This window comes from Scleropages formosus, chromosome 2 (genome assembly GCF_900964775.1).
Source record: "Scleropages formosus chromosome 2, fSclFor1.1, whole genome shotgun sequence".
NCBI lineage: Eukaryota > Metazoa > Chordata > Actinopteri > Osteoglossiformes > Osteoglossidae > Scleropages > Scleropages formosus.
The window spans coordinates 12,341,164-12,367,293 of NC_041807.1; the positions used below are offsets into that span (position 1 = coordinate 12,341,164).

General features: G+C 41.4%; 1 protein-coding gene across 2 annotated transcripts in view; it reads left to right on the plus strand.

Moving 5' to 3' along the window:
* Window positions 1-465: 465 nt before the first annotated feature.
* The window catches only part of sfmbt2 (Scm like with four mbt domains 2), a 47,284-nt gene continuing 21,619 nt past the window's right edge, over window positions 466-26,130 (plus strand). Inside the window, exons 1-7 of one of the 2 annotated variants that reach the window (XM_018747487.2) lie at window positions 466-594; window positions 7,141-7,295; window positions 9,512-9,606; window positions 15,040-15,280; window positions 16,581-16,601; window positions 23,877-23,965; window positions 24,454-24,697. In XM_018747487.2, coding sequence (XP_018603003.1) covers window positions 7,199-7,295; window positions 9,512-9,606; window positions 15,040-15,280; window positions 16,581-16,601; window positions 23,877-23,965; window positions 24,454-24,697 — 787 coding nt within the window. In that variant the 5' untranslated portion in view covers window positions 466-594; window positions 7,141-7,198. The remainder of the gene's footprint in view (window positions 595-7,140; window positions 7,296-9,511; window positions 9,607-15,039; window positions 15,281-16,580; window positions 16,602-23,876; window positions 23,966-24,453; window positions 24,698-26,130) is intronic. The other variant, XM_018747488.2, reaches the window with a different exon arrangement.

Below are 26,130 nucleotides of genomic sequence, written 5' to 3' on the forward strand. Positions count from 1 at the left end.
GTGCACACAAACACCAAATGATCGAACTGACAAACGACTTTAACTTCTTGTCTTATTATAAAGCAATGACCGCACAGCAAATGTCAATGTGTTCACATCCTTTTTATATCTGTTCCAAACTTCCATGTAAAAACATGATGCCCATAATTACCCCATAACTTACTCACCCCCCGCGATTTGAAAGCTACAAATAAATGATAACTAACGGACATGTGACAAAGCTGTTAATAGTTAAGCAAGAAGAGCAGCTAGTGTGTCGATTAACTTACTGCCGCAACAGCGTTTTCTTTGTTTTTAAACAGGAGAAGGGCGAAAAATATTTTCCCTCCGGAATTGGGGGTGGAGGTTCTGCCGCTCAATGTGTAATTGGCTGAGAAAAAAAATGTTGCAACTGCTGTAAAGGTCAATGAAGGAGTTGGCTGAAAAATAATGTGCAGATTTGAGACATGCGCAGTTATAGGATGCCATATTGGAAGGAGGCTTGTGCTGGGCAGCTGAAGAAGACACCGCTCTCCGTTCTCACCCTAAATCCACACGGGCTCTTCAATTAGCACGGCGGGAAAAAACAAACAAACAAACAAAAACTTCACAACGGTAAGACAGGTGTTCCCTCGTTATTTCTTCACCTCCTCGTGCGTTCCATCTAACCACTCCGTCGTTTTCTCACTAATTCCACTGGCCACTAAGGTTTTTCCTGGTTATAAAACAAGAAGAAGCAGTTCCGCGGGTGTGTGTGTGTGTGTTTTTTTTTGTCCTTCTTTTTCTAGAAGCAGAAATACGATGTGGCCAACAGGAGCCAACTTGTTCAAACTAAGTGTTTTCCTCCACGGAATAATAGTTTTTTTTCCTCCCGTAGCGTGATGACGAGAATCGTTCGACGACAATTTCAACTTTCGGTTTGGCCCATTGCGCCATCACATCTATGAATTTGTGACAGTCCTTCAGAAACTGTTGACAGTGGTACACATTGATGAAGCAAGATGCGTTTATTAATGTAAGAGATACGCTCCTAAAATAAAAAAAAAAACAAAAAAAAACAAAGCACCCTGTTTTCCGTGTGGAGTGTAACTTACATAAGCTCTTTCGATTTCTACACTACTGTGCCTCATACCGCCAGACACGAGTTGCTTGCAGTTAATTCGGCGTTAATTAACACTGCGGTTTTTACTTAATATTCTGTAGGTGTCACGTTTAATTTCATCTCCCTGGTTACACGGTTTCTGTGCGCCAACGCATCGCACAGCGTCGGCATGCACTATGTCAAAGCCTGCTTCAACATGGCGGGCTGAGGTGTATAAAAACTGAAAATAAATTCTTTGAATAGGGAAAAAATAAAGCCAAGAGGGCTACCGGCTCCGTTCAAGTTTCTTTTTGTGTAGCTGGCTCTGCTCTACTGAATTAAACGCGAAGTGAGCGTGCCGCGACGTCTTTCGCGTTTTTTTCCGCTGCAATACTTTGAGGAGGGAGTGCAAAGTACGCGAGTGGAGTCGGAGTGCGGTGGGACTGCCGATCGCGCGGCGCCCCGTGTGCGAGCCGGGCTGACAGCCAGAGCCCGCGCGGGAATGAGACCCGCGTTGTGGCCGCCGCTTGCTAGCGCGCGCACCGCCGGGTGATGCCTTGTGCACCCCGTCTTTTATCAATCCTAGCGTTTTCTTTTGTTTTTCCTCTCCTTTTTCCATCACTGGCAGCACCCCCCACCGCAAAAAGAAAGAAAGAAAAATAAATAAATAAAATGGATATCGCCGAAGGTTCTTAGTTTATTTTTATGGGGACAGAAACCTGCTTTTCCACGAAGAAGTTAATTAGGCTAAAGCGTGCTCGTTTAATTATTTATTTGCCCTTTTTTGTGAACGTATGCAAATACTAGTTTTAGCTGCACGTCATTCCAGAACAGTCGCCAGATAAATTATTATTATTTAATCTTTCTTGTTAATATTTTATTAAGTCATTCTTCAGAATAGCAGTGTCCAGAGTCGGAACCATTTCATTATAGTCCAAAGGTGGGCTACAGTTGTGGAAGGTGCCTTTGGTTCCAATGGCTAAAATAATAAGTGGGCTTTTTCGCAAATGGCGTGGGCTCTGGTGTGTTTGGACGACAAATCTGATTGCGGTAAATTTAATTTGGATCCGTTCAAAACAAGGGGACAGGACAGGGGATGGCCAGGTAACGTTCGGTTACGAATCGCGAAGTACCTTCGGCTCAAGCTGTTTGTGTCTGGCATCACGTTGTGAACGGCACATCCATTGATAATTCATATTGCCACGTTCTTCTGGCTCGTGACTATTTCTGGAGGAAGAAAGTGAACATATCTGTCCCCATTTCATCGTACCTAGCTAAGTTGTTAGGCGTAGCCACACCGAAGAGAGATGACTCCACTGACTGATAGTGAATATGCATAGTTTGCATATCACTAATACCGGAACGTGGATACAGTATATAGTCTGCGCAGAAAAACCCATGAACAGTGCAGCCCGAGGGTTTGGGACAGGTGCCAAGATGTGGCAAGTCGGGTTTGGCCGGCAGCTTGCCCCGGTGCGATGGGACGTCAGAGTACGTCAGAGGACGTCAGTGGCGCGTACAGCGTCAGAGGCACGGTCGCATGCCGGTGTCCGGTTTTACTGAGCTCAGCACATCTCGTAGCAGAGCGCTGGCGGAGGTGCTTCATTTTCTCGAGTCGCATTTTAATAAGTTATTATTTATGCTAAAATGACACGGTGGATAACTATTCCTGCACACTTACTGCTGTACATGTAGGTGCTGGATGATACTGACCATGCAAAGCAGCTGTTGAGGCCCGAGAGCTTTTTGCATGTTTTCACGATGTTACAGAACAAGCTTGGTCTGTCTGAAAGTCATTGCTTTGTTGGATGCCATGAGGCAGTATTGGGGGGTAAAAAAGACATTTTTCAGAGATTAAGAACATTGTCAGTGAGCGTTTATGCGGACGAGCTAATATAATGCACAGACGGAGCCAGAAACATTTAATTGCTCAATATTCGCAACTAGGAAATTACGAGATAAGATCGAAGTGACAAATGCTCGCAGAAATACCAAGTTAAAAAGCAAATGCACTATTACTTGAGCATGTAAAAATGCAGTGTACAGTGTGAACACGGAGCCAGACGACAGACCACGAGCTCTGTTCTGAGAAATGCACGTTTATACAGGTCTACCTATAATTAATACGAGCAGTTATTGTATTTGGATAGAAGAGGTTTCCAGCTGCTCTCTAAAAACCGAGGAAATCAGCAAAATCCTCCTATAATCCCTTCCTGCTTGACCTTTTCACTTCTGGTTAATTATAATGGGAGTTTATGCTATAAATAATACATCCTAAAAACAGTTTAATTTTAAAGTATCAAACCTGCTACACAGTTTACGAGATGGGGTGCAAAAGCACAGTAACAGTGTAACGGTTCGCACAACAGCAGGCTTTTAATTCTCTTTTTGACATTATTTCGGAAATTAAGAAACTTGCTGCATAATATGTAATTAAGAATGGTTTGGTATTTTAATAGATAAATGTATTAGAATGTGGTTGACCTGTGCCTTATATTCTCTAGGTTGTTTTCCTCAGCTGTCTTTATACCGTGCGTGTGTGTGTGTGTGTGTGTGTGTGTGTGTGTGTGTGTGTGTGTGTGTGTGTGTATTATACACACTGTATACACAGACTTGTATATATGTATAGTAAAGTGTGTGCATGTGTTTATATATTATATATGCAGACACTTTTATGTGTGTACATGCATATACACCAGTATCTAATGCCAATGTATATGCAATACTATAAATACAGAAAGCAGCAACAGCATGTCTGTTGAAAACAGGAAATACACTTGTGCTGAACATGAAAAGAACCCGCTGCAGAAAGTAAGGCCATTTAAGTGGCAGCTTTAGTAAAAAGCCTGTGATTTCTGCAAGCGGCTCTAATTAGCAATGCCTCCAGTGAAATAAGGTCTGTTACCTGCAGAGCAGTAGACTGCTTACATTCATGCTTTTGGCTCTAGTTGTGCATGTGGGCTGTGAGAACTGGTGCATTTCACAGGAGTGAACAAGAGAGAGTTCAAACAAGGCATACTCTCACAAGAAACGGCAAAAAAAAAAAAAAAAAAACCACCACGATAACCGCTGCACATTTTGTATGATTTCCCTAGTAATTGTTGGACAGAGGCCACTGGCAAACAGCCATTCCTTATGTCAACCATTTGGGAATTCAGCTTCAACGTGCTAAAAATGAATGGTGGCACTAAGTATGTGGGGCAGTCTTTCTTTGGGGAGTTGTGTGTGTGTGTGTGTGTGTGTGTGTGTGTGTGTGTGTGTGTGAGACATTACTGTACAATCAGGCAGCTCTTTTTGGCTGCAAGTCTCTTGTTTACTCTCTTTCTGACCTGTCACCAGATGCAGGGATACTAAACAATAGTTTGGGGCTTGACAGTTGCAGAAGATAATGTTTAGATTCTCCAAACAGCTGCTCAGAAGTCATATTTGCCATGTGTTTTGCTTCCATTTTGTTGTAGTCCTTGGCCATGTTAACCTTCAGTTGCTCTGTGTCAGTTTTTGTAATGGTTAAAAATGAAAGAATGTAGTTTTGAAGGAGCCGCAGTTATAGTAATATCTCTAAAACATTTGGAATGGAATGATGACTCTTGACTTGAGCAATACTGGTGGAATGCTGAGTAAAACAGCACTGGTGGATTGGTTGTTGAATCATGTGTTCACTGGAGGAAAGTTGTTTCGCCGAGGGAATAAATCGCTTGGGACCATATGGATCAAATATTTCACTTGTGAAACTTCTGGGGACAGACGGGGAGGGTATTGGGATGTCATTGATGTTGTCAGAAAATGCATTGGGCCTTTTTTAAACTGTCTTCTCATTTGTTTCCACTCATTTGAAACTCTTTTTGTAGCTGTCTCTGTGGCTATGAGGTGCAGGTGGTGTGGTCACCAGTTAAGTTTTCACTGCAGACAGTGTAGATCAGGGTATGTAGGAGGGAAAGCAAGCACATCTATGTCACAGACACTTCAACAGCTTGTGCCTCCTGCCCCAGCCCACCCCATCCCAGCCACGCACCTTTAGAATAATGCCTAGAACACGGGTACTCCTGAAAGTGACCCACTTCCAGTTGTCTTCGTCTTAAAGCTTTATTTGATCAGTACTTGGGCAGCAGGTACTGTAAGAATTAGAGCAGTTGCCTCGTAATCAGAAGTGCCAGGTTCAGATACCGCTATGGCTGCATTACCCTTGAACAGGTTTATTGTTCCAGTAAACATTGCCCACTTGTGTAAATGAATAAGTCTTTGTATGTGACTCAGTGCACAAAACCTAATGTTTTATTGTCATTTAGTTGCAGCTAAATGAATAAATAATAACTTAATGACTAATGAACTCAGTAGGCAGTATCAATGTTAATTCATGCAAAATGGACAGTATAAATATTAATGAAGCCACAGGGAGCCCTCCATAGTCATGTTGAGGGTTCTGCTTGGAAATGTGTTTGGTTACTTTTTGACGTTTTTGGAAGGGGGATTCAAAAGAAAACTACTGATTACCTAATTTTCAAGAAGGTATATGGCCATTGTGCTGGACTTTCAGTTATGAGCTGGCCAACCTGACACCTTTTAACTCAACAGAATCCATCAAGGAAACAAGGCTTATGTGTACACTACAGGATGAAAGGGGATCTTTTGGAGGGGAGATAATTTATCCAAAGAGGTAACAACAATACTAATATAAAATTCTTTAAAGGGACATTTCTACAACAGACATACTCGAACCTGGAGTATAGAAAAAGCGTGTGTTGCTGACATACTGGGGTTATTTCTGGATGGCTGATTAATCAGGCAGACTTGGTGATGATTTTAATTTATTTTTGACTGTCTAAGGTCAATTTGTATATACATCTATATTTTTCAGTAAATCTTAAATTAGCTAAACAACAGAACCTATCTTTTTGTTTCTATGTGGCTCAGGAGAGCTAAGGTATTCCCAGTGAAATCATTGAGCTAAAAAGGTTTACTGTCAAGATTAGGATAAAGGGCTGTAAAGTAGCAGTCTAGGATAAACTGCAAAACATTATATGCAGTGTTTTGAATAACACAAAAAGGAGAGTCTTGTAGCCCAAGCAATGTTTGCCTGCTAGGTGTGCCTCATCAAAGCCTTTGCATTTGTACATATTCACTTTTGTATTGTTTCAGACTTGCACAACAAGATTATGGTGAGTGAATATAGAGTAACTGCCTTGTTATATGTGTGTAAATTATATCACTCAGGCAGGATGGACTTGAAAGTGCACAAATCTGTATGATTTGCATTTCGGAAAATTGCTGTTGCTTTTTGCTGTGGATGGAATCACATTAGCAATTCATTGTCTTTGTATAGATTTGCACCTTAAAGGCTCACTCCTTGTGCCATCAGTGAGCAGCTGTCTTCAGGTTGTGGTAATTGTGGTTTAATGAAAGTAATTACAATTTGTATTAATTGATAGTTTATGAAAGTAATTAGCTTGACTAATTGTAAAGAGTTTGTATTTTATAATATGCTGTAACTAATTTTAAAAATCAAAAATAGATGTACTGTACAATTAAACACAGACATTATTTGCAGACATGTTTATCAGTGAAATTTTAGTATTAAGTTATCTTGCATAAGATTATTTAGACATTTGCTGCCTTACATGGATATCTTTCACAAAATCTTTTGTTAACTATTCTGACAAGACATAGAAACCACTTAATATTTTTTCAGCCCAAAATGAAAATACTTGAGGTTTTGGTCTTGTGTGTGGAAATCTGAAGTAAAACATTTTTTACATATATTATTTACATAATTATATAATACATAGTGTATCTAGCTATCTATTATATATTTCCATATACATATCTAAAATTATAGTATTTCAAACAATTGGTGTTTTTACAGAAATTCCTTCTGAGTCCATCTTGTATTTATCTGAATACTGTCTTCTGAGGGGGTGAGGATATCAAAGAACATGACAAAAACAAAATTGGTCATTGGTTTTTCTTTTGTGTCTTAGCCTATTATGTGTGTTTGAGGGGAAAAAAGAAATGTGGGAGTTATTTGAATGGAGAACAACTGCATGGAGTGAAAAGTGAAATAAAGGTGGAATCAATTGTTTCAGGTCAAAGGAGTGAAGGCCATGTATTGAGAGAATAACGGTGGCAAAGGAAGAGGACAAAATGTCATCCACGAGAAAAATCCAAGAGATGACATCATTGTCATTGCCAGGGAAATCCCAAAGTCCAACAAACGGGATGGGTGAACAGTCCCACTCAGGTGAGATAGGATATATTATCTGTTGTTGGCGTGGGTTTCAGGAGCCATGTCTTTAGGATGAATGTGTGGGAGCATTTGCTTAAAACACCTTACACACACACATGCACACAGTATATACATAATGGGCCCAGAACAGGGGGAATTACACTACAGTGACACTCAAAATGAAACTGAGATCATTTTGGTGATTCTCACTTTTGTCTTCTACGCTTGAGTCATATGTATCCTTTTTAAAATAATTTTTATGCACTCACATGTTCTTTAATTTCTCTGTTACAAAGATGTAAAGCGAAAAAGCAATGATATTTTATTAAATGAATACTGTAAATAAATGTACAACTGTTCTTTGCACCAGGTTACCACATTCTTCTCTGTTGTGTAAGTTAAATCTCATGACACCAATAAAAGTGCAGTACATATAGTGAAAGCCTTCTCTGCTTTTATCTGAATTTTGTTAAAATCACACCCGGTTTAGCACTACTACTGTCCACGCCCTCCTTGAATGACAAGAAAATGTACCTGTGCATTCTTTCTTTCTTTATTTGTTTTTGTTTTGAATTTAAGATGTCAGTTGTGTAGTCAGGACGCTGCTTTGGGAGCATCTCGTAGTGGCTGTGTTGATGAGGTTATCTGCTAACAGAGCCTCTGTTGAGCTCATAGTGGTAGTAGCACTCTGTGGAACACACGCGCGCACGCACGCACACACTCATCCTGTGCATTGTGCTTTGTGGTCTCAGAGACCTGTCTGTGAAACTAAACGGCTACCGTGGTGCCGCCGAGTGCTGGACGCCATTCACAAACAAGTGCAGCGGTTCTGCTCTGTGGTGTGTAGTAGCACGCGCTCCTGGCCTGAGGCTTCTTGAATGGAGCAAGCCGGACCTCCAAGGGAGCGTTTCACCTGCCGAGGGAAAGCGTCATGGCCCAGAGCTATAACCGATCTGCACTGCATTAACCTGGCAGTGTGGGTGCTCTCGCAGATGGAATGTGACTCATTGTGAGAGCAGTTAAAGCAGTGACAGATGAGTAATGGACACATCCCCAGCACCACAGTAACTTTGGCAGAGATTTTCCAAGCTACATGGCATTAGTTGATATACATATTATGGTAATCACTCTGGAACCTTAAATGGTACAACTTTAAGACCAACAAAATGTTCGACTTAGGATCTCCTTTCTCACAGAATGGTGAGAATAGTGCCGTCTCACTGGCTGGGACCCATTACGTGTGAAAACAATGTCCTCCTGTCGGCTAGGACTAGTGAACAGTGAGATGCGTATTGTGCTGCAGGGCTTAATTTTCAAACACTCAGAATCCTTTAGTATTCTTATCCATTGTTATTGCCTTGTCTAAAAGTAATTTGTAATTCCACAAAATCCTGTTGAATTAAATTTTATTTTTTATGCATAAAATGAGTTAATTATTTTTAAAATTTTTATGTTTGTGTTGTGAAAACAGCAGGGCTTTTTCTGCGCAAAACCTGGAAAATTATATCAACATATTCAGTCTCTGCATTAAAACATTTAATTTCATGACCATGCCATTGAGCCACTTTGATTTCGTTATTGAGTGTGTGCCTATTGAGCTCTGAAAATATGAGTCACGCAGAACTGCAGGTTTAATGGCTCTGCACAGTAAGGGAGCCTTGTGTTGGTTCTGCAAACAGCCTGTACATTCGTTCGGATCCCGCGAGAGCCGGTGGCAAGCGGCACTCATTGTGAAAGGCATGGAAATCGGCGCCAAACTTTATCTTACATTAATGGAACAGCAGTTCTTGCTGTCTAAACTAAGACTTCTGAATCTTGTATTATTTCTTTTTATCACTGCATGACGAATCTGAAACAACTACAGCATTTAAACTGTTTACTTAATGTCACATACTGTGCTTCAGCACATGATTTAAATGTATTTGTGTTTTGCTGTGTTTAACACATTTAGAACAGGTTAGATTGATGGGTTTGTGTTTTTTTTTTTTTTTTTTTCTTCTTCTTTCTTGGCTAAACCCACCCTGGCTGCAGTAAAAATGCTCCCAAGTCTTTTCCAGGGGTTTATGGTATTTTATGGTATCATTTTAAATACATTATCTTTGTTCCCCCCTCACCCCAATCATTTATTGTACTGTGCATCATTGAGCAACTCCTATTGTGTTTGAATCGATCTTCACAGGTTTATTGTGTTTTCACTTTGGTCATCGTGATAATGTTTTCATCTGTGTCAGATGGAGACTTTATCGAGGAGGATGTAGACTTCAACTGGGAGGAGTACCTAGAGGAGAATGAGGCAGTTGCTGCACCCCACTCATCCTTCAAACATGTGAGTTAAAATGCACCCCTCCATATGTTCCATAAATGTGAGTTAAATTGCCATTCCTCTTGCTTTCTATGTTTTATAGAGGAGAATTGACACTACAAATAGCTTGAACATAACTCAACATGATTTCATATTTAAATTATTTTGTAGACAGCTTTCAATTATTTTGAAAATTTAGAGTGGAATTAAGGAAAATTCTTTGTCAAGATGATATGAAACATAACTGCCTAATATGTGAATAGAGGGTTCAATACTTTTTCATTTCTGCTAAATTGTGTCCCTACTTTCCTAATTTGCCAAAAGGTGATGACAGCCATGCTGAGAATAAGTGTGGGGGGGAAAAATTCTTCCCTCATCTGACAATCCCAGTTGGTACATTGTGAAAAATATTGCTTTGAAATTGTTTGCTGCATACAAAGGCCTCAGGAGTCATCCTGTAAAGTACCACCGAAGTGCTGAAATACAGTCCGGCAGGATTTTGGAGCAAAGCAGCACAGTCAATGTGTTTTTCTCGGCTACTTGCTGTACTCCCTCCTGCCCTTTAAACTTTGCCACACAGCTTCAACAAGGCCAAATACAGAAGGCCCACATTCAGTGGATCTCTTTGCTCTTTCTCAAAGACTTATGGCTGACCAGCAGCCAGTCACTCTTGAGACTTGGAGGTGTGCTTGGTTCCATAAAATCCAAAAGATATCTAGTTTTGGTTTTGGTTTAAATGTGCATACACAGTACATTAAAACCCACACTTTTGAGACCAGTGTCTGTATTAGTGCCTTAGAGACTCAAGCTGTTTGAGGTTTTAAAAAAAAAAAAAAAAAATCTTTTGATTTTCAGTGCAACATAGTTGAGAACTGTTTTAGAACACCCACTATGGAATTTATAAAAGTATAAGAAGGCAGTACATGAATTGTGTACCACTGCAGTACACCTGTACGTAATAGACACCTGTAATGTATGTAAATGTTTACATGTATCGCAAAAAAAAATCAGAAGGAAGGTGATCAGGAATTGTTGATATTCTGAGTTTTATGCAGCTACTCGTGTGATGTACATTGGTTCATATGGTGGAAAGAAACAAACTGCACTTAAGAATCACACGTTTGCATCTATGTCTAAATGAATACATGTTAATGTAATATATTTAAAAATTATGCATTACATAGCCTGTCTTGTGAATTTGTCAACCTCAGCGCTAGTTAGTTGGAGAGGTGTAGGAAACACCTAGAACATGAGCGGCACAATGGCACAGTGAGTAGCGTTGTTGTCTCACAGCACCTTCATGGTGTGAAAGGACTTGGGTTTGATGCCCGCTCAGTCTGTGTGGAGTTTGCATATTCTCCCCATGTCTTTGTGGGTTTCCTGTGGGTGTTCTGGGTTCCTCCCACCCTCCAAAGACATGCTGTTCAGGTTCACCTGTAGTGTGTGAGTGACAGAGAAAGTGTGTTCCATTGATGTATGGATGAGTGACCCAGTGTAAGTACTGTATTTAGCAGTGTAAGTCACCTTGGTGAATAAGGTGTGTGGGCTGATAACACTACATAGAGTTCATTGGAAGTTGCTTTTGGAGAAAAGCATCTGCTAAATAAATAAATATTAAATGGAGCATGAAATTTTCAGTATAGCATGTAACATTCTTTTGTGGGTGTGCAGAGTTGAGCTGAATATGTCACTGGCCTCCAGTGCTGCTCTCTGTACCTTTAGGAACAATGACCTTAAGCTCAGCTGTAGCGTAAGTGTGAGAGACAATTAAGAGAGTGAATGGGGAAGCTACAGAAGCTTTTTCTTGAACAAAAGAAGTCTAATTGTTTAACACTCAATCTGCTTTAATGTGGATGTAACATACAAGAGGTATTTTAGTATGAAGCACATTTTCTCATGTTAATTCCACTATGTAAATCACCCCCCTCATGCAATTAATTTAATTAAAAAGTAATTAAAGCAAGGCTGTAAAGTAAGCGTTACTTTATGGTCAATCCACTGCTAATTATAACATTAGCAAGGGGCATATCAGATTTGTTTCTAAATTATTTAGTATGTTAATGTAAGTTTTTAAAGCTAAGAGGTAAAGGAGCATGGTGGCATATCATTATTTAAAAAAGATATATTTGAAAAATTGTTTTGCGGGATGATAGTTAAACCATTTCATCCATTTATTTTCTTATTATTCATATTTATTTATTTATTTATTTATTTTTGTAATTTGTGTAATGCAACTGACAATGTTAGCTTTGAGCAACACAATTTCTTGACGGGTTGCAAAATAGCAATCACAAATTCTACCCCAGATTACACAAAATTGCCAGGCTTAAAAAATAAAATTAAAATTCTTTAAATTATTATAAACTTGTATATTTGCTGAAGCTGGAACCAACAACTTACTAGTAACAGAACTATTAGACAGGTGATACTTAAAGATGTACATATTTCTTTAATATTTTCCTGGTTACTTGTAAGACCTACTAATAAGAATAATAATAATAATAAGAAGAATTTTTTTTATTTCATGTACAGTTTTCACCAAGGTTTAGATACAGGACTAGCAGCAGAAACATAATTACAATTAACCTTTCGGACTAACATCAACCTTTGCAAAAAGGTCCAGTATTGATACGTATTGATAATGCTGCTGAAGGAATATCAATTATCAAGGAATTTATTTTAAAAACCATCTTGAAAGAACTAGAATAATTAAGAAGTATCCAGTCCATGTTTCTTTTTTGAGCTACACTAGAAAGAAAACGGTGGCACATCTTGGACAGGGTAATAATATAAAAATGCTACACACCCTATACATTTTATATTTACATTTATTTATTTAGCAGATGTTTTTCTCCAGCACAACTTCCAACAAACTCTATGTAGTGTTATCAGCCCACACACCTTATTGACCAAGGTGACTTAACACTGCTAGATACACTACTTACACTGGGTTACTCATCCATACATCAGTGGAACACACTCTCTCTGTCACTCTCACGCTATATTTCAATTACAATTGTGATTACAATTGCAAGGCTGAATTCCTCCTGAGCTCCTTCAGGAGTTGCTATTGTAACAAGCACGAATGTTATGTTATGGACACACACTATATTCGAAGATTACACACACAAACTACATTATACAAATCAGTAGTTACACCTGACTACATGCCTGTAGTGATTTGTACACATCAGAAGCGATCAATAATACATTTTGATACAATCGAAACAAAGTGACATCAAGTGGCCGGTGGATACAGCGAAAGGGGTGGTTACTACTGGTTACTGTTGGTCGCTGCTGCTCACGTGCACACGATCCCCTGCCTCCCCATAACACACACACACACAGACAGAGTGGCTGCTAGCACAGGTCATTTAAAATTTAACACAACTGTGTGAAATGGACCACGTGGGTGCGGTGGCGCAGTGGGTTGGACCGGGTCCTTCTCTCCGGTGGGTCTGGGGTTCGAGTCCCACTGACGGACTGGCGTCCCGTCCTGGGTGTGTCCCCTCCCCCTCCGGCCTTACGCCCTGTGTTGCTGGGTAGGCTCCAGTTCCCCGCGACCCCGTATGGGACAAGCGGTTCAGAAAGTGTGTGTGTGAAATGGTTGCACAAGTTGGATAGGCAATTCCAGTAAAAAGCTCCACAACCTGAGTAGATAACTTAGAATTCTTTGCATGCCAGGCTGGTACCTGTGTTTAAAATTTTGCCAATCATAGGCAGATAAGTGTGTTGTTAAGCTCCATATCCTGAGCAGATAATTGTTTTAAATGGCTATATAAGCCTGTGTCATTGTTTCAATGCTTAACTGTGAGACAAATAAAATCAGACTTATCTGGTCTTCCTCGTCACACCTGACAAACAGGGGAATTCTGTTACCACATTTAAAGCTTAGCTACCTACCCACATCCGGTGTGATTGACTTGAGCCGTGAAAGACCAAGCTGTTTGCTGTGCTGTGGAGTATCACAGTTTCAGTACCCTGTAGTGGACCTTCAGTTTGCAACGCTTCACCAGTTTCTGCAGACTGGGCTTCAGTAATGATGCGCTCATTGCACTTCTTACCACGGGCAGCCTCCTGCACTTGCTTTCTCTCAGCCCTACACTGTTGCTGTTTACACTACTGTATTATTGCTTTCATTTAACCTAACTAACTTAAAGTGGTTACAAAGTACATGCACACACAATTTTACACCTTTTGTTATTATAATGTCCATCATGGACTATCAGATTGCTTTCAGAACTTTTATTATGTCTTTCAATTTATAGAATATCACTTTCCCAGGAGTACTTGTAGAGGTATGCAGAAGTAAAGCAATATTGTCACTTGGGTTTACACTGGTAGGCTTCTGGTTGCAGCTCTAGACTGCAGCATTCACCACATGGATAGATGCGTACCTTGACAAACTCCATTGAGAAGGAATGTGTTTGACTCACTGACATCTTAAAATAGCATTTACATCTGCTGATTCTTGCTTTTAGGTTTTTAATTTTTATGTAATACATTTAATCCTTTAATCCAAAGTGATCTGAATATATCGACAGGTTCGGAGTCCAGCTACTGCACAGTGCTGTTTTTGCAACACAGCCAAAGTCAAAGAGCATCTGTATTAGCTAAATTTAGACTGAGAGGGGGGGAAAAAGAATATATGCTGAGGATGTAGAATGACAAGGGAACACTGATTCACATGCTGCATTGTGAATTATGAATGCCTTTGGGATGAGACTGTCACTTTTACTAGTGTAGTAATGGTAAAATTTGGATTGTCATATTGTATACTTTTTTTTTAGAAATGTAGTGTCTCGTATAAAGTTTAAAATATGGTGTCACCGGGTTCTAATTATGGGACTGTAAAATAATACTTTACAAATCAGTATCTCAGAGTTACTTTTAAGAACTATTTGATCTGCAGTTCAGGGGTCTTCAAACATTAGAGTATGACATAGTCCATGAAGGAAAGGGTATTGTGCTGGATGTAGTGTTTAATTTTATGGGTAATATGCTCTAAGAGTACTGGAGCCAAAACTTTGTTTTATCATCAGATTCTTTTTGCTGATTGGTTCTTCAGTCAGATTTGTACTGTTATATTGTTCCTACCAACTTTGAGCTTATTGTTATATTTTTCTTGCCAACCTTATACCTCTGTTAATACAGCTATACAGCACTCCTCAAGTATTTGCTACTTATCTTCAAATGAACCATCTTTGGATTTGGATTAGCAGAAACTGGAAAAAGGAAAGATTTAATTGGAAATGTTCAAATGGCAGGAATTGCACATTTCATTCTGACCCATTTAACCTTTTAGTTTTTACAGGTGAGCAGAGATAGAATGAGGTGGATATTTTGGTCGTACTTATTTTTATCAGGGTTTGGTTAAGACCTGTTGCTTGCCCTCTGGATGCAGCCAAAGGAACAGATTCCTTTTATGAAATCATGGGCTCTGCTTGTTTCCCTCAGGTGGAGATCAGCCTGCAGAGCAGTTTTCAGCCGGGGATGAAGTTGGAAGTAGCCAATAAGAGCAGTCCGGACACCTACTGGGTTGCAACTATCATTACTACATGCGGTCAGCTGCTCCTGCTACGCTTTTGCGGCTACGGCGAGGAACGGAAAGCTGACTTTTGGTGTGATGTGATGACAGCTAACCTGCATCCCATCGGCTGGTGTGCCCAGAACAACAAAGTTCTTATGCCTCCTGAAGGTGAGCCACCGACAAATAGTGACCAGCCCTTTTGATAGAGGCAGCCTTGGTGAGACATCATTAGCACGTTAAGGAAAGTTAAGCTCTCCCTCTAATTTTAGATTAAAGCGGTGCAGTTGGTAGGTCGTGGAAATCAAAAATAACTTCTTAATCCTACAGTGAAAAGCTGCTGCTTAGCATAATTGTGCATTCTTAAGTAACCTGGTGCTGGTTGTTCTGGATTCATTTAAACACATCCAGGTACAAACGTTTAGATGCTTATAGATAGAAGAGACTTCGCACCACTTCATATTTGTCAGACTGCGGCCCTATTTATAGATATGTCAGCATAGGCGATTGTGGGGAACTGTGAGAGAGTGAAAGACAAATGTGTGTGTGTGTGTGTGTGTGTGTGTATTCTTGTGTGTTTATGCACGTATTCAGCAGTTCTTTAAGTTCAGATGTAATAAATTCTGAGGTTGCATTTGTGGGCAGCCTCTGCGTTATATATTACTGCAAACCTCTAATTTTAGTTTTAATAAAAGGGTGCTTTGACTTGCAGGATAATTACATGTGCCCAAAACTGTGCCAGTTCCAAAAAACTTGAGGGGTTAAGTGTCAGAGCTCTGTGTGTACCAAAAGGCTCCCATGGGCCTCCCAGAAGGCCGTGTTTATGTGGACTGAACTTGGTGATCTTGACATTAACGCCAGCAGTTAAATCAGACAATATGTGCTTCCCCTTGTTAGATTAAAAAATGACAAATGACCAATTTGTTAAATAACAGCAGAAACTGACATGTCATTTTGCAAAAGACTATACCTCTGTCCTTTTACTCTCTTCAGTTGCAGTGGGGTAGTGTAGGTTAAACATAGGAATTGTGTGTTATAATTTGGATTCTAATTACTCCAGAGAGTATTCCAGCAAAAGTTAAATTTCAGTGTTGTTTAATGTTCTTTACAGGAATGCAAATAAATGACCTTCACATTTTATATCATGGCAGTGTTATTCACCCAGCTGTCAGAGCATGTGACATTGTCTTCTGATACTGGGTGATAAAGCTTGTTGTCACTTTATGGTTGATAATAAAGCTTGGTTTTTTTTTCTTTGTGGTGGTCTGCAGCAAACGTGATATTTTCTTGACAATTATGTACAAATATTATCAATTTATAGTCCACGGCAAATTCAATTTTCGGTTGATGGTTTATGAAATTTCACCTTTTGTCCACATATGTATACAGTTTCACCACTGGACAGTACATTTCAGTGACTGCCGTGGCTGCTGTTTTTACAGTTTTGTCTTTATTTCTTTCTCTTTCTCAGATAACGTTTACTTAAGAAAAGGTAAGCAGGATGATCGGTACCGCATTCTGCCTGCCATTGTCGCTTCTGCTGGCTGTTGTAAAAGGAGAGAGCATGCTTGCTGTCTAATCTTTGTTTCTGCACTCACGGCCGTAGTTTGGAGCATTGCATCTCCCTTAAACTCCATGTTGCATGTCTCTCTGTGTGTCTCCTTTGTGTGAGCTGCTGGTTCTCCCCTCTGCTTAAATTAGGCACAACATGCTTGTTGTTGGACTGCAAGCACATGATCTGGTTCCGCCAGGACAGTGATTGAGCACCATTAGAATCATTATCATTATTGTGTGTTTCTTTATTTCGAGGAGGTGATCATTCACAGAAGCTGTGGAAGCCACCATTAATAAAAGTACAGGCGTGCATAGGACTTACTGTCCATCGTGCAGTAGCTGAGACAGATAAGCCGTGGGAGCCTAAGCAGTCTGATGATTCACAGTTTATTTAAAGAAATAACTGGAAACCAAAAAGGAAGCGTAGTGCTGAACCCAGTACAGCAGAAAACCACTCGAGCCATTGGGGCAAACAAAAGCAACAAGAAGAAAAAGACTCGTAATGGGGTCAGCGTGCTCTATGGCTCTTGTCCAACTGGGCTTGACCGTTTCCTCTTTGTTTTACAACTGTCCTTATAGTCACTGAACCGAAGCGTAATTCACTGCGATGTACATGGCTAGAATGGAATAGATTCAATATATTTAGTGCCTCAATGCTGAAAGTTTAAATTTCAGTTAGCATGTCTAAAGCTGAAGCCTGTCATTTAACGCAAGAGCACTTCTGCTAAAATGTAACTGAGGTACAGGCCAAAGTTATGGGTCTTTAGTTCATGCCAGAACAAGGCAAGTGATGTCAGGTGGGAAATTTGGGAGCCCTATTCAGCAAAATTTGATAAATGTAGTCTGCATTGAAGAGGTAAGTATCACCTCCGAACCCATTAAAGGAAAAGCAAAGATCAAGTCATCAGCAAGGCCGGTGCTTAATCCTAAAAAAGTTTCTTTATCTGTGGACAAACCATTCTTTCCTGCACTAAGCCATAGCCCCCCACGTTATGTTTCAGTACAGGTTACAAAATGCCACCTTTGCCTTGTTATTGCCCTGTGGTCCCTTCACAGAGGTCTTCACTCACGGGAGCCTCTGATTCTCACATGCAGTAGCAGTTGGTGTGTCTCTTGCATGCAACACGTGTTGGTCGGAAGGAATGTGGAGAAACTAGCATGGCTGCCTCCTTCTGCAGAGAATGATCTGAAGGTTCTGAGGAGTCTGAGGTTGTAGATTCAGGAGTTGCTGTTGCCTGCTTCTCGAGATGCAAGAAGTTCTGATTTGCAGGGCAGATTTGTCCTGTTTCAGCCACCAGACCTGCCTGTGCTGGCTATTATATGTCTTTGCTGGAGTTAAGTACATGCAGGTACCTATTGGTTTTGGGATGTACTGAACACTGAATTGTACAACTCTTCAAAAACCATGTACCTGGACATTTGTACTGTGTTTAAGGGCCCTTGCTATGTTAAGTTTGCGGGTCCACGTATTGTGTCAAAGGGTGCAAGCAGGGCATTGCGCTGTGCCAATGGGACCCTTGCCTTCATGGGATCCTAGCACTGCTGCAGAGGTGAAGGGGAGTTTGACTTGGCTTGACAATCTACAGAAATGAAACACACTTCTGCTTTTAGAGCTCAATAGAAGACTCAGTGGTGTGTGAAATACCCAACATTCATGTCTTTCCCTTGGTCCTCAGTTGATCCTTCTGACGTGTCTGTGTGTGCAGTGTGATGTAGCTTCTAGAAATTTTTGCTTTGAGTACAGAACCAAGTTAAATTCCATCCGGTCTGTCAAACAGAAGTGAGAAAATTCACAATCAAAGCAAAAAATATCCCCACAGAAGAATAAAATAATTCTGTCAGCTTGTGCAATACTTTTTGTTTGTTTTTGCTGTACTAGTGAACAAAAACAAATCTCATGACAACCAAACAGAAGCAGCTTGGTGAGTTTGGTGTCAGGTCATGTAGCTTCTATTTTTAACGCTCACTGTTTTTTAGCAATATGCAATAAGAAGCTGCGACTCTGTGAAACCAGGCATTCTCAGACAGTGGTTACAGCTGCTCTACAGTTCCCTGTCATACTCTGGGGTAAAAGTATAAAATTCTTGGTACAGTTACTGTTTTCCCAGTGTGGCCCTGCAAAGGCTGAGGACAGTTCAGTGCGGCCAGAGAGATGACATCAGACACAAATGTGGCTCGGTAAATGAGAAAAGCTGATTGGAAGAACTTTTTTTTCCTTCTTTCTTTTAGTGACTGCAAAGAGGTCCTTTTAATAATCACTTTCCTGTTTCTCTATCATGGGTTAGGGGCTGGAAGTGTGCTGCATGGCAGACACACCCTGCAGGATGGTGCAGGAAGTGGCGTTAGCTGTAGCAGTGCTCCGCACTCCATGTTCGTAACTCTGCTAAGCCGTGGGTGACGCCACAGACAGCAGAAAGCCAGTCAAAGCTGTGGTCACGTGGGGAACTTGGTGCAAGGGGTTCTGTTGGACCAAAAAAGGCAGACCTGCAGCAGAGAGGATATTTGACGTTCGAGATGAAGACGTTAAAGTGGTGCAATGCTAACCCAACTGACTCCTCCGTGTGTGGTGGCGACCTGGAGCACACCCTCGGCCCTTGTCTACTGCCATTGGACTGAAACGGGAATGCTCCAGCAAAATGGTTGACCTGCTTTGTTACCCAAATGACCTTGGGACAGAACTCCCAATGAGGATAGTGCTGCACTTCCTGGTTGACTCCTGGTATTTGCAACTGCTTTGTTTTCCCTGAAGAGGTGTGCCAGTTTGTCACAGCACGCATTGTACCTGCATGCATGTATATGTGTGTATACTGTGAGAGTGTGTGTGTGTTGTGTGGATATGAGTACTTTTTGTATATTTGGCTTTGTGCGTGCAGTTACACTTGTGGAGGCTGTAGAATGAGACTAAGGAATCGCACACTGAAGAGACATGTAGAGGGAATGGTTCTTCAACATGAAATGCCAGTTTCATCTGATGCTTTGTTCACTGGTCATGGTTTTTTGATTGATCACCGTTTCTTCCTACGATCTGGAAAGCACCGTGGCTGAAATGACAGACTTGGTGAAGTCCATTCCGCATACCTCTCAGCCACTGACCCTTCGGGGTAAGCAGGGTCCTGCCAGTGTTTAGCAAACTGCCTGTTTTATCCCAGCTTGCAGGGGTGGGCTGTTTATTTACAGCTGCACCTTTCCTTATTTAAAACTAAAGCACTCTGTCCATATCCATCTACACTAATGCCTCTCAGTTATTGCTATCTGAGCTATTATTTACTTCTGTTCATGACCAGTGGAACATGTCCTGTTTGTGAAAACACAAAACTTTTGAGTTCTATTTCTGTATGTGAAATAGCTAAAGCCAGTGTTTCATTATAGCAGAACATTACCCCAGTATTTGTTCCATCTTCTCCATAATTGCCTTGATTACTTTTAAAAATAAATCCTTGAAATCAGTCTTATCTCGTTTGCATAAAATTTTCATTAGATATTTGCATAATAGATGTTTACTTTGCAGTCTGCTCCACGGAGAGATGTCTGAAACAAGTGGATTTTCCGTTCACGTAAATGATGCATTTAGTGTTTTGTGGGAATGTGCCATCCCCTGAAGCTGGGTCACCCAAGGTTGTGGGTTGATTTGCATTCTAGTTGCCGGACCAGCGGCACTCATTGGCATCCTGAGCGGAGAGAGAGAGAGAAAATAGGGGGAGACAGAGAAAGAGGTCAGAGAGAGTGTTACTCAGTTTGCTTTAGAAGAAATGTCAGGGTAGCAACATGATTTACTCTTACTGTCATGCTCATTGTCGTTGTGCATGCTTTAGTAACATGAATATGTGTTTACTATAGCACTAAAGGGGGGCGCGGTGGAGCAGTGGGTTGGACTGGGTCCTGCTCTCCAGTGGGTCTGGGGTTCGAGTCCCGCTTGGGGTGCCTTGCAATGGACTGGCGTCCCGTCCTGGGTGTGTCCCCTCCCCCTCTGGCCTTACGCCCTGTTTTGCCGGGTAGGCGCCAGTTCCCCGTGACCCTGTGTGGGACAAGCAGTTCAGAAAGTGTGTGTGTGTGTGTGTGTGTGTGTGTGTGTGTGTGTGTGTGTGTGTGTGTGTGTGTGTGTGTGTGGGGCACTAAAGCACTTAAACGGAACTGACTTGAAAAAGGGAGGGAAAGATAAAAGCACTGAAATTTTTTTTTAAAAAAAAAGATGGTCTTGCTGGCCCAGAGCTTAGTAAGAGAACCTAATAATTGTATTGTTTAATTACTTGAATGCTACCTTTCATTGTTTCCTTTGGTGTCTTGTTGTGAGTTGCCACAGCAAAATGCAGATTTACACCACTATGAAAACCTGCAGCTTTTTAAAGAGGAATTTGTTAGCATTTTAAAAAGTGTTATATATTTTTTGCTTTTACTGAACCAGAACAGCAGAATAAAGATGAATGTGAGAGATTTGGGGATCATCATTTCTTGTCTACTGTAACCTACATTCCCAGGGGAAGTGGTGTGTAGACTTTCGACCTGTGTCAGGTGTGGCTCGGTGATCAAAAAGGTTAAACATTGGTTCCTCTTCCTGTACTTGTCTGAGCTGTGACATTTTGATTATAGAGTTATTGCAGTCCTGTTTATGATAGGAGAGGAAGTTGTACTACCCTGCCAGGGACAGCTTGGACCTGCCCATTTTAGCTTTCCTGTCTATCTATTGCTTTCATTTCGGTCCCAAATGCATGCTCATTACTCTAGCTAGAATATGTACAAATGGTGTACCTTTTGAAAAAGTAAGGACAATAGATCTTGTGAAATGAGTCAGTGTCTGAGGGGCAAGAGGCATAACTAGGGCTGAGGCCAGAGGTGGATCCTTCTGTGTGGAAGGACCGTCCATCAGACCCCTACACCCTGTTACATTATGAGATGGGAAGGAGATGTGTCTGCAGAGGAATGAGATGTGATCCAGATAATGTAAATGTAATGTAAATGTTTTTATTTTTAGATTAAGAATGTGATTAGGAATTATCGATTATTTGAATAAACCTTTATGCAGCTACTCGTGTGATGAACATTGGTTCATATGGTGGAAAGTTACAAACTAACTGTACTTTAGAATCACGCATCTGCATCTAAGTCTCTGCTGATGTAAGTAATGCAAACATTATATTTTCTATGAGATGTATTTTGCTGTGGACAAAGTGTCTGCTAAATGTAAATGTAGATAGACAAGGCTGTTTCTCAGTGGGGAGTTGTTTTGTGAATGGTGATGGTACATTATGGAGGTGCTCTCTCACCCTGTAGCGCCCTAACCCTCCCGTGATTGGACCGTGCTTCATGTTCTCAGCAGGCCCTCCTCTCTGGATTAAACCAAATCAGGACCCAGAGTGTCCCATGAATTATACATCAGTATGTCGCTGAGAGAGCAGTGTGAGGCAGGATCGGGTTTTTGGAAGAGAGGCACTTTCATTCAAATGAGGAACACCGTGCTGGTTAATGTCTCTGGGGAGGATGCCCACCTGCTGGGCTCTTCATTCTCATGTGGTTTGTGTGTGTGTGTGTGTGTGTGTGTGTGTGTGTGTGTGTGTGTGTGAGTATACACACGTATGCTTAACTCGTGTATGCATGTTTTTGTGTGTTTTGTGTGTGGATGCTTACTACCTGGGCATGCATGTTTCTGTCTATATTTGTGTGTGAAAGTTTTCTCTGTGTGCATGTTTCTTGCTAACCAGTGTGTGCATGATTGCATCTATATGTCTGCTTGTGTTTATGTCTCTCTATGGGGTTAAGGTGGGGGGTTTGTAGGCATGACATACTCAAGACAGGACTGATGTGCTGCCTGTCACTAGGTGGAAGCCAGTGAGAACAGTGTTTGTTTATGACACCTCCAGATCAGCCAATGAGAACCCAGTATTTGTCATCTTCTTCAGTTGAACCAATGAGAATAACGTGTTTGAAGGTGTCACCTCCAGTTGAGCCAGTGAGAACACGGTGTGTGTTGGTATCAGTTCCAGCTCAGCTGTCTATACTTGACTGAGGTGTTAGCTGAAGTGTGACTTAAATTTGACATACATTTACAAATTCTTCACTTGGCTCTGTAAGTGTGGATATATAGCAACACCAGACTTTTTTTGCAATATTTTAAAATTTTTTTAAAAAATTTCAATTAAAAATGTAATTAAAACTGCAGAAAATCCTGAAAGTAAACTAACATCAGGTCATTTTTTTAATCCCCAAGTGAATTTTAAATTTTAATTCTATTAAATAGCAATACAGACACCCCTCGAGTTACGCAAATAGGCCATTCTTCAACCCCTTACGTATGTCAAAAGTTACGTATATCAGATTCCTCCTCCTCCACCATTCAACATAACATTAATAATTTTTCCATCTCAGTTTTTGCACCTGGATGTTTCTTTGTTATTATTGTTGTTTTCATGCTATCTGTTGCTTTTACGTGCTCCTTTGTATGTGCAGCATCCTTCACTCTCGTATTTATAGTCAATACGGCTAAACCTGGTCCCTGCGCCATAGACGATAATCCCTGTCCACCTTCATACTCTCTCTCTGGCACGCGCGCGCGCGCGCACACACACACACACACACACACACACACACACACACACACACACACACACACACACACACACAGAGGCTGAAACTGCTTGTCCCGAGTGTGGTCGTGGCGAACCGGAGCCTGACCCAGCAACACAGGACCACAAGGCTGCAGGGGGAGGGGACACGCCAGTCCGTCGCAAGGCAACCTAAGCAGGACTCGAAGCCCAGGCCCGCCACCTTCATACTTCCTTATTATTTTCAATTTTATCTCCAAATCGACTGCTGTACACTTGTGAGACGGTTCTCGTTTTCCATCAAGTACACGTTTACCACCAGGCATTGTGAATAATGAAATGGATAAAAAATATGGGGAAAAAAGCACTACACTAACGAGAGGAGATGTGTTCATGGCCTAAGACAAGTGAGAACTGGGAAGATGCAGCTTCCTGCCTTGTCTGGCTTCGCCGACTTGCGCTTAATGTATTTCAGATGTTTTACGTAAGTGCTGTCCGTAAATAATGTGTTTGCCAGGAATTTTTTTTACGTAAATCTGGATTTATGCAAGTCAAATTTATGTAAGTAGAGGGGTATCTGCATGTACTGTTTTGTCCAAAAGACCCAAATAAACTAATTGGCATTGCAATGGTATACCTGCTGTGACCTGATCCTCTGTCTTGTGGTCTTTTTAAAGCCATAAAGGAGCGCTACAGTGATTGGGCTGAGTTTCTGATCCAGGAGCTGACAGGCTCTCGGACTGCACCAGCTAACCTGCTGGAAGGGGTGAGTGCATGAGTGTATTATTGAGGGGTAAATTATATTCATATTCACAGTATATAGGTAAAAGACATCATATTTTAATCACACATCAAAAATTTAATAATTCCTACCGTGTGTACCAAGTTTAGTGTACGTATTCAAATGTAGGAGCAAAAGTTAACATTTTCTTCTCTGGAGAGCAAACTTGCTGTTGCTGTCGTACAGGCTTTTTGAGCAACAGCAAGGGGGCGAAGTGATGTATGTTCTAGGGTGAAAATGTCCCTATGAACCATGCATGCTAGGGATGGTGAAGTAACAATGTTAAACATTCACATCCAGAGAGATTGGGCACAATCTGTGACACTGAATTCCTGGAGTACTTTGTTGACCACTTGGTTGAAGATTAGACTTCCTACAAGACTATGATGCCTTTGAAGTTTTCCTGATCCTTTTCAGATTTTCCCAAACCTTATTGACTCATGCTGAATGAAAATCTGTAACTCATCCAACAGCCTCTGCGAGGGAAGAACACAGTTGACCTGATCACTCCAGGTTCCCTGCTGGAGCTCCAGGACTTGTGTGAACCCATTCTTTACTGGCCAGTGAGGGTTATGGAGAATATGGGTGGCCGGCTTCGCCTGCGTTACGCTGGATTGGAAAGCGATGACCATGACACCTGGCTCTTCTACCTGGATGTTCGGCTCCGACCTGTGGGCTGGAGTCAGGAGAACCATTACACTATGGAACCCCCTTCAGGTGTGCTGCTCTCACACGGTGCACACCAATATTACTGCTGGAAGCACAACTCTGTCCTTCAGTCAGGACATCACACTGGAAAACTCCTGGATGGTTGGGTATCCTGATCTTCATATAGACTCCCAGACCTAACATGTAGGTGACCTTTGTATTTTGTTCAGAAGTATAAAAAAGTCTACCTCATTTCAGGTGAGATTTCAGGCTGTCTGAGGCAGTTCTGTCTAGGCCCTCAGCCTTTGTAGGTTGAGCTCTTCCTGGGGCCTCAGAGTAATGATTTCATAGTGTCTCCATCTGGAGGAAGATGCTGTATTTCAGCAGAGGAAGTCTGGTTGGAGTTTAATTGGGTTTTGTGGTGCTGCTGTGTAAAGCATACTAGGAAGTGGTCAAGAACCTGTATGTGCCATACCTGGGCTTGTTTGTCTTATAAATTGCCGCTCACTGTTGAGGCACAGAAGAGTGATGACACCAGAAATGCAGCCCTTGGCTGATTGTTCTTCAGGCTCCCCCACTAACATCACACCACCCCCAAAGAAATACACACAGCATATGCCACAAACGTAGGCTGTTCAGACACAATATCGAAAGATACATTTTCTTGTTCTGTATGTGGTGGGGGGTGCAGTGGCACAGCGGGTTTGGCCAGGTCCTGCTCTCTGGCAAGTCTGGGGTTTGAGTCCTGCCTGCGGTGCCTTGTGACAGACTGGTGTCCCGTCCTGTCTGTGTCCCCTCCGGCCCTACGCCTTGTGCTGCCAGGCTAGGCTTCGATTTACCGTGACCTTACTCGGGACAAGCAGCTGTAGACGTGTGTGTGTGTGTGTGTGTGTGTGTGTGTGTGTGTGTGTGTGTGTGTGTGTGTGTGGGGTGGAGTTCCACCAGCAAGTTCTACTGGCACCATGGTGGAGTAGGTAAAGCTGCTGTCTCACAGCACCTGGGCTATGTGATTGGACACTGGTTTGATTCCCATTCATTCTGTGTGGAGTTTCCATCTTCTCCCCATCTCTGCATGGGTTTCCTGCAGGTTCTCTGGTTTCCTCCCACAGTCCAAAGGCATGTATTTCAAGTGGAAGTGCCCTTGGATAGAGTTGTCTGTTAAACAGTACATTGTTATCTTTGTGCATTGCTTTGGAGAAAAACATCTGCTAAATAAATAAATGTAAATTTTTTGCCTCCTAGCAAAGAGGCTGGAATTTTGGTGAATGTTCTATCCCAACCTGCAGGGCTTTGAATGAGTGTGATGTGTGCGAGAAGTGTTGACAAACTGTGCTGTACTTCCTCCTTTTCTGTCTTAATAGCCTTGCATAATTTTTACCTTGGAAGGTACCGAAACTCTGTTTTTCAGCAGAACACAGGGCTGTTATTCTAAGCACAATGTTTGGTGACATCAGCACAGCCTTGTCATAGCCATTGACTTACTTCTCTGTGCCTGTAATTGT